The 9,785-nt window shown below is 35.2% G+C and overlaps 1 protein-coding gene across 2 annotated transcripts in view; it reads right to left on the bottom strand.

Annotated features, from left to right (window-relative positions):
- Positions 1-245: 245 nt before the first annotated feature.
- The window catches only part of SLC7A11 (solute carrier family 7 member 11), a 72,504-nt gene continuing 62,964 nt past the window's right edge, over positions 246-9,785 (bottom strand). For both annotated transcript variants that reach the window (XM_058192981.1, XM_058192982.1), the window contains exons 10-12: positions 8,420-8,569; positions 4,668-4,845; positions 246-869 (exon numbers count right to left, since the gene is read on the bottom strand). In XM_058192981.1, coding sequence (XP_058048964.1) covers positions 802-869; positions 4,668-4,845; positions 8,420-8,569 — 396 coding nt within the window. In that variant the 3' untranslated portion in view covers positions 246-801. The remainder of the gene's footprint in view (positions 870-4,667; positions 4,846-8,419; positions 8,570-9,785) is intronic.

The raw sequence follows: 9,785 nt of genomic DNA, 5'->3' as shown, positions 1-9,785 counted from the left end.
ATATTTTTGTAGTGGTTTTTAAAGTTGGTTCAAAGCTCTTCAAACGAATGGTGTATTTATGCTGATTTTCAATAACAAGACAGTAAAATTGAGAACCTCAAATAAATAGTGAATTTGTGTTGATTTGCAATAAAGAGACAGTAAAATGGAGCAAATCTGCCTAAATCACTTAGAATGTTCTTCTGTCCATCATTTGGTATGTTTTTTGGGTGTCAGAACAATTCAGGAGTCTTAACCACAACTGATTAAGGGGAAATTAGAATTGTTTTTAATGCAGTAATGTGACCAATAAACCATAAAGTGTTTCTTTTAAAAAAGAATAAATAATGGAATAATTTTGTATTAATACAGTTCTTTTACTGTTGTCCTACATTAGGTCCAGCATGGAGAATTCACATATCATCCATTCTAATATTTCCAGCTATGATGAACATTTTTAAAACAAATGTTCTTAGTAAATATCAGTAAGAAAAATTGGACATCTTATACATTTAAAATATAGAAAATATCATATCAACTCCATTTGCAGAGAAGATAAACATTATTTAAAACAGTTTTAGAACAGTTGCTTACAAAACTGTTGATACAGTATCAGATAACTTTTTTTATGTATGTATATACATACATCCATAATAATTCCATTTAAAGTTTTCATCAAGTATCAGGTTAAAACTGATGCCCCAATATAACTTTTCCAGTAAAACTTTTTTAAAAGCCATTTTGGCAAAAAACAAAAATGTTCATTCAATCAATGAAGAACTTGGATGGTTGTCTAGCAATGCAGATTCTTCTAGCTGAAGATCACAAATCTGGATTATCTTCTGTTGGAACAACTTCTAAGATTATTTGCAACACTGATGTCATTTTGTCTGTGAAAGAACAATATATGAGAGTCTGTTACTGTTTATTCAGATGTAAGTTCAAATAGGTTTTTTTTCCCCAGAACATTTGGAATAGGACTATAGACAGAGAAAGAGATAATACAGACATAGAATTCAAACAAAGCAATTGACAGTTTGATTCAAATCCAAAATATGTGTTGCATAAAATGTAGATAAAATCAGTCTGGTGATTCATTTTTTTTAGAATTTGAATCTTATTAAAATTTTAAGAAGATAGCATTTACAAATTAATAGAAAAATAAATTAAATTAATTAAAAAATAACCTGGCAAATGCTTACTCTCAATAGCACATTAGATGTATTGCAATTATAATTACCTGTTTCTGTTAGATTTATTTCATCTATAGTGTCTTTGAGACAGTTGTTTTCTCTCATTCTAAACAACTACTACATAGGATTGTTCTTAGAATAAAAAGTAGTATTGTCCCTACATACTATTTGCCATTCCTTATGGGAAAAGTAAGATATAAATGTAAAAAAAAATTTTTTAAGCTATTATTGGAATTTAGGGCAGAATTTCCTATTCTACCTGTCTAATAGCGCCTTCTGTTCCTTAAAATCAGATTTTTACATGCAAAAAAACAACAACATTAAAGTATGCCAAGATGTTTCAATATATTTTGGTTCCATCATGTTCATTTGCTTTTAAAGTTGAAATAAATGTATTTACCGTATATTGCAATTTTGCATCTGTGAATGGTTTTAAAGTTGAAATAAATTGATTTATATTGCAATTTTGCATCTGTGAATGTCCCACTCAACTAGTTCATGTGTTCTCTTTCTTACTTAAAACCATTTAATTATTCCTGAAAACTATTTTTAGAAAAATCATATATATATATATATATATATTTGTCTCCTTAACTATTAGATTGCCAAAGATGATATCCATGAGATGGAAGTATACCATTCTAATTACAAACTATTTTGTATTCTGAATTTAAACTGGGTTTTTAGAATCTGTGTGTTTCATTTATGGTATTTATATTTTCTCCTGCCAGAAAAACAATAACAGTCACAATGCTCAAAAAATCACTGCATTGTTATCGAGCAGAAATCTCAAAAGTATTATGCTTTTTACTTAAATTTAATGGTTCAACACTGGCATCCTGTGGCCAAACTGATTTATGAAACTACAACTCAACAGCTTGTGAAATTGTAAATACCTGATGAAAGAATAAAATACAAAGACTCTTCTTAGGCAGAGAGAAATAACTACAGAATCCTACAGACATAAGGTTAGATAAGTAACAGTGATTCCCAACACACAAGTTTTGTTTTATTTCTTATGAAACAAATTCTTAAAATAAATAAATAAATAAATAAAATAAATATTTCTTATGTTTATATAAATTATTTGAAGAAAACAATACTTATGAATATATATACAGTAAGTAAATAAATAAAGCTATGAAGATATTTTGACGATCATACAGTGATTTTTTAATTGTAGGTATTGAAAATTTTAAAAAGATGCAACTTTAGACATATATTTATATATAATAACTTTATACATTGATATAATTTAGTAACCATCTTTTAATTACCATTTTTGGATATATGGTCCAAAATTTCACATTCTTGAAAAATAGCTTGTTAGCCTGTATACCTCTCACTCACTCACACACACACACACACACACACACACACACACACACATATACACACATGCAAAAACACCATTACACAGACTGGAGATTTTTCTTTCTGCAGGAGTAGCAACAACCGTATGTGTTAAAGCATAGCTAATTAAAATTAATTGCAGCTACATTAAGGGGTTTCTTTTTAGAAGAATCACAGGTACTAGGGTTTTCATTAGGACTGCAATACATAGGAAGAAATTTTATGGATTATACATTCCTACCCATTATAACTCTGACATTGTCCCCCAGGCCAAAATTAGCTTTGTGGTATAAAAGATTCCTAATGGTCTCAGCTGAAAATGTTTCAAAAAATTAATTGAAAAGCTAGAGGCTGAGATGTTCATAGGAATTTCTATTGAAAGAGCCCTTCAAGGCCAACATCCTCTTCTGTGCAGGAGTGCAAATTAAAGGATCCCTGACAGAAGACTACCTGGCTTCTGTCTCAGCCCAGGTAAAAGGAATTTATCTTTCTTGGAAACTGGCTGTATAGAGCTGACACTCTGCTCCTAAAAATTTCTTTCTAATGCTTAACTAGTATCTGTGCTCATCAACTTAAACATAATGCCATATCCTGCACCAAAGTGGCCTTAACATAAGAGTAGAGAGTGAGTTTTGAACTAATTAAAATGTATTGGCTAAGTCTCAATTATGGCCAAAGTGTCCTGCACTGATTTCTGGGGTCAGTAAGATATATAAACCACAGAAATATATACTAAACTAGTCTTCTATCTTGGTAGTATTATCATGGAACTAAGAGTTCAGAAAAATGAGTACATACTTATAGATTGTCTTTATCAGGGATGTCAAACTGGATTTCTTCGAGTGCTGGATCAGCACTGTAGTACTCTGGGGGCCAGGCAGGAAGCGGGGGGTGGGGGGAGAGTTGGGACAGATGGCTCCTGCTGCACTCTGCTGGCTAAAATGGGAAGTGGGGTTGCTATTTTCGGCATGATTGGCCTCCTGCAGCACTTTACTGGCCAAAAGGGGGCACAGGGGGCACTTTCGCCCTCCATGGCCTCCTGCAGCACTCTGCTGACCAAAAATGGGCTGCATGGAAGCCCTAAAAGATCTCTGTGTGGCCCATTTTCAGTCTCCCTGGCCTCCAGCATCACTCTGCCAGACAAAAATGAGCTGTGAAGAGGCCTCACCTTTGATATTTCCAGGCTTCATGGGCCGGATTTAAGTACCCCGCACACTGGTTGTGGCCTGTGGGCCTTGAGTTTGACACCCCTGAGTTTGACACCCCTCCTTCCTATCACTCTTTGGCAACCAAGGTCAATCTGGTGCACTGCATAAAATCACATTGGACTAACTCCCAATAGTGAGTTTTGAGCTGTATAAGATATAATATTAACTATAATCTGTACCTGATGAATTCCAGTAAGACTGAAGTTATTTTTAGATTTATTCCTAGTGGCCAATAATAAAAACCACTGATATTCATTCAAAAATCAATTATATTATTAACAGCAGAAAAGGAATTGTGAGTTTGATGAGATAAAGTCATAAATGTGAGGAAATGTCTGGTTTCTTTTCTACAATTCATATAAAAATAATGCACTGCTATACACTCAAAGACATTTCCATACAATTATTCAGTTGTCATATTATAATCTCTAATATACTTGGAAAAAGGCACTATCGTTGAGAAAGTACAGAAGAAAAAAATCCATTGCATGCTTACAGGAACATATACCTACCAAATGAATTGTCTCCTTTCTCAACAAATTTTAGGAATTACCAGCCAGCATATTTCATTTGATAGACACAGATGAAGATGGTTTTATGAGCACAGGACAGACAACTAGAGAGCCACTTTTTTTTATGGAAAGAGAATTCGAAAGGGAAATGCAGTTGTGTTCCAAATTATAAATTGTGTGATGAGATCTATTAATAAAACCTACTCTCTAATTAAACCAGTGCAACAACTTATCCAGTACATTAGATTAAAAAAGATGATGACTTGTGTGATATGAGAATACTAAAGTAGGAAAAAATTAAATTCTCTGCTGTAAAGTTATTCTTTTTATAAAAGGTAAGATAGGTGGCTTATAAATGTTATAAATAAATAAATACATAAATAAAAATACAAAAAAATCAGTTTTGCTCAAAATTCACTCACCTAAAAATCGCCTAAACCATGTTGGCTTCTTGTCCCATATAATAAAGAGGTAGTAGGCGGGGACTCCTGTCATTGTAATTGCAAAACCAATGCCAGTATTAACCGGATCAGCATAAAGTGACAGTGCAACCATGAAGAGACAAGTGAAGGAAAACAGAGCAGGAATAAACAGCGGCACCTGGAAAACATTCCAAACAATTACTATTATAATCTAAATTTAGCTATTAAATATCAATAGTATTCAACATTCCATGACAATTAAAATATAGTGACACTCTATAACTTTGAAAAAACGTGGATATTCAGGAAGACCAATGCAATGCAAAGGGCCGTGGATAGCTCAGGCTGTAAGGAGCCTGTTATTAGAACACAGTAGCCTGCAATTACTGCAGGTTCAAGCCCGGCCCAAGGTTGACTCAGCCTTCCATCCTTTATAAGGTAGGTAAAATGAGGACCCAGATTGTTGGGGGGGCAATAAGTTGACTTTGTAAATATACAAATAGAATGAGACTATTGCCTTATACACTGTAAGCCGCCCTGAGTCTTCGGAAAAGGGCGGGATATAAATGTAAATTTAAAAAAATGCAAGTGACTATTAAAAGAAAAGGAAACTAAACGCATTTTTATTCAACATGCATCCCAGCGGTGGTTTAATTAATAACAAGTTCTATACCATTGTCACTTTTCTCAGTGGAATAAAATGGTTGATGTGGTTAAAAATTGGAAGGATATCTTTAAACCAGTAAATGGTGTGTCTATGTAAACAAATATTTTCAAAGTTATGCTGGCCATCAACCGCTGAATACAATTCAAGGTACTGGTAGTCATCCATACAGCCTTCCATGATATAAGATCTGGGTATTTGCAAGACCTTCTCTTTTCAATTGTCTATTTAAGACCTGTCTGAGTTGGTATGTTCTGAATCCCATTGATTAAAGCAATGTCATCTCATGTGACTGAAAGTATTCTTTGTAGTTGCACCTGCCTTTTGAAACAGTATTTGCCCTGAAATCCATGTGCCTTTGACCTTGCTTTCTGAAAGGCATTTCAGACCAAGGTGTCTAAACTGGGGTAGGCAACGTGTGGCATCACTGATTGCTATGTAATTGTAACAATTTTTATGTATTTTATATTTTGGTTTTTTCTTCATGGTGCAGTTCTCTTTTAATGTTGTTTTGAATGAATGTAAGTCACTCACAGTCATTTATGAGTGAGCAGCCTTAGAAATTGGTTAAATAAATAAAAAAAATAGAAAATTGCATTAATTTATGAAGACCAGTTCTGTCAATGGCTATTAGTTTTGAGACTCTGTGTTATCTCTACACCTGAACCCACAAGTTCAACAGTATGATAAAAACAACAGTGGAAGAGCGGTTGCATCTGTGTCTTGCTCGCAAACACCACAAAGGCATCTGCACTGTGAAAAACAAAATGCTTAGTCCCATACAGTAAGGCCAATCAGATATTCTCACAAATCTGTGCAAACTGTACCTTGAAAGGCTTGTATAATGTTTTCCCCAGCATTTTTTTTTTTTTGCTTTGCTAGTTTACCATCATTTTAAATGATAATGCACAAGCAATGACAATCAGAATGTAATATTTTAGAATTGTCTATTTGAATCAGTTTTACAATGAAACGAAATTTTCAGGTTATGGTCTATGATTTAAAACTCCTCACTATATATTGATTAACTTCCCAGCTCCCCCAAATCAATAAATAATCAGGCTAAAGACTGCCAGGTTAAATGGCATTTTAGAAATGAATAACAAGTTCTGATAGCAAGGTGTGCTTATAATACTCCATACTTCTTTATTCACAGAAATCAAAAATATTTTAAAATTTTAAAAAACCTGGAATCTATTTTAAAATAAAGGAAAACATACAATATGTAATTAAACACTTCAGTTTTCAAGAATGATATAATGCTCTTTATTGGCAAAACAAAACCATTTTTTTTTAGATTTTATTTTAGCTTTTTTATTTTTTTTAGCTTATTTTTTATTTTTGTATTTAGTTTTATTGTTTATAAATAACTCAAGACCGAAAACATACCTAATATTTCTTCCTCCTATTTTCTTTACAACAACCACCTCTAAGATGAGTTGGACTGACAGAGACTGAGTGGCCCAAAGTAATCTAGCTGGCTTTCATGCCTATGGCAGGATTTATATTCTTTTAACTTCCAATCTGGTGCTGTAACCACTAGACCATTAACAATAAAATCCCAATGAACTATTGAAAATAAAACTAAAATTAAATTAAGGGGGAAATAATTTTTGTATCATGGAGCAATATAAAACAATGATCAAGATTACTGTATCAAGTAATATTGAGCAAAATATGTTCTATGATTGGAAGGACTGCAAGCTGTGTTCTTTAACTAACACTGAAATCATTTAACGTGTAACTATGATACATAATCCCTAAAAGAAGCAGAACCAATTCAGGCAACTGCCATATGACATAATGACTGAAGAACTGTCAATATTTTTTAACAATTCCTCATGAGTTCCTCAGTTTGATGCTGAAGAATGTGGCTACATTTGCCACCAAACCTGTTGGGCTCCCAAGCTGGATTACTAACATAATTGTGTTGGACACTGTTGAAGATAAGAAAATACCGTGCTGTTGGATTGGTGACATAATACCATCTTGTTTGGGGCTCTTCCTAAGCAAGGCCTCAGTATATATTTTCAGAGAACAGATAAATTCATATGAATGTATGAGCAACCAAAAAAGAGGATATTTTCATTAGGTGATCTCTTTTTAAATACACGGCTTGGTTTGAACAAAACCTGTTTATGGAAAACAGTCATGTAACCAGTTATTGGCCCCAAAGGATAGGGTGCGCAATTTAGGTGTTCTCCTGGATGAACGGCTGTCATTTGAAGATCATTTGACGGCCGTCTCCAGGAGGGCCTTCCACCAGGTTCGCCTGGTTCGGCAGTTGCGCCCCTTCCTTGATCGGGATGCCTTGTGCACAGTCACTCATGCACTCGTTACCTCTCGCTTGGATTATTGTAATGCTCTCTACATGGGGCTCCCCTTGAGGTGCACCCGGAGGCTTCAGTTAGTCCAGAATGCAGCTGCGCAGGTGATAGAGGGAGCTTCGCGTAGCTCCCGTGTAACACCGCTCCTGCGCAGACTGCACTGGCTACCTGTGGCCTTTCGGGTCCACTTTAAGGTTTTGGTTACTACCTTTAAAGCGCTCCATGGCTTAGGGCCTGGGTACTTACGGGACCGCCTGCTGTTACCTCATGCCTCCCACTGACCCGTACGCTCTCACAGAGAGGGACTTCTCAGGGTGCCATCCGCCAAGCAATGTCAGCTGGCGGCCCCCAGGGGAAGATCCTTCTCTGTGGGGGCTCCCACCCTCTGGAACGAACTTCCCCCGGGTTTACGCCAAATACCTGACCTTAGGACCTTCCGCCGCGAACTGAAAACACATCTATTTATTCGCGCGGGGCTGGCTTAAATTTTATTGGTTTTAAATTTCTATTATTAATTTTAAGGGGTTTTTTAGTTTTATATATTTTAAAGTTTTTAGGCCACTATATAATAAGTTTTTTAATCTGTATTTTTATTGTATATTGTACTTCTTGTTTTACCTTGGCTGTACACCGCCCTGAGTCCTTCGGGAGAAGGGCGGTATAAAAATCGAATTAATAATAATAATAATAATAATAATAATAATAATAATAATAATAATAATAATAATAATAATAATAATAATAATAACAACCATGGTTACCTTGAAAGGACGAGGCATATCAGGACGTTTATATCTGAGATAGATCATCCCGGCAACTGCCAATCCTATAAAAAGCCATCTTGCAAAACTGAGGAAGTTCAAGAGGCTGTAGAGATCACTGGTAAAGAGCATGATCATAGTGAGAGGATGCTGAAAAATAATTTAAAAATAAAAAAGCTTCATTGGTGCACAAATTGTTGCTTATTACATTGCAGTGGATACACCATAAACCACATTGAATTTTCTCCCCCTCCCGCCTTTTACTGGAAAAAATAATCAGTTAATACACTTCTTTGAGACACTTGTAATTGGAGTTCTAACATTGTCTCCAAAATCTTTTCCACAGAAGAATATTGTACACTAGACCAGGGATCTCCAACCTTGGTCCCTTTAAGACTTGTGGACTTCAACTCCCAGAGTCCCTCAGCCAGCAAAGCTGGCTGAGAAACTCTGAGAGTTGAAGTCCACAAGTCTTAAAGGGACCAAGGTTGGAGACCCCTGCACTAGAAGATTGGTATCCGAAATGACAGGATCCAGAGATGGCTTTGCGAAGAGAAGAGCATTAGCAATCTCACTGAACTTGATCCTATCATCCCAAAGGAGACTGGCTGAGTATGAATGCAGCCCATACATGTTGAAGCTCATACTGTCCAGCACCCAATCCAAGTACTCAGAATTCACAAAATAAAATTGATGCCAGATTAAGATTGCAAGATTCTATGTTTGTCATGTCTCATCTCCTGCCCAAACCTCAGTGTCCAAACCTCAGTAAATTTGACCGATGTTATTAGTGAAAAGTTGCCAAATTATTCAGTAGATAGGTCTTGTTTGCCACTTTCTAATAGGGAGTAAATCAGACTAAAATGACTGGTGAGGCACAGACTACTGATGTAAAGAGCAGTAATGTTTACTGGCCTAATCACCCCACCACAATATACACCTGGATGTGAGCTTGTACCCATGTCCATTTCTGATCTCTCTCCACTGCCTAGCAATGAATAATTAATTTTCTAATATTATGCTGTTTCTGCAATGAGATGCCATACACTGGGTATAAGAGCATCCAACCCTATTCTCTTCAGTCAATTCACTCTCTCTATATACAGTCATGAAAGAAGATATTTGTGCTGCAACCTGATTAACTTATACTTATAAGTGCTTATTAAATTGACCAAAACTATTGTATTAGTTAAAGGTTAAAGCTATCCAGCTTGACAGGATTTTTGTATTGTTCATTGGATTTGATAGCTGTGACAGTGAGAAAGCAGTGTGTATTCCTCCACTTTATCCAATTGCAGGCTCTGTAATACATTTTCATTGTCATCAATAAAATTATGGTCCTTTATCCAACGTGCCACCTCATTTC

Source organism: Ahaetulla prasina, chromosome 8, assembly GCF_028640845.1.
Source record: "Ahaetulla prasina isolate Xishuangbanna chromosome 8, ASM2864084v1, whole genome shotgun sequence".
NCBI lineage: Eukaryota > Metazoa > Chordata > Lepidosauria > Squamata > Colubridae > Ahaetulla > Ahaetulla prasina.
Note: the sequence above shows the minus strand (reverse complement) of the source record. Positions and strands in the feature narration are given on the sequence as shown.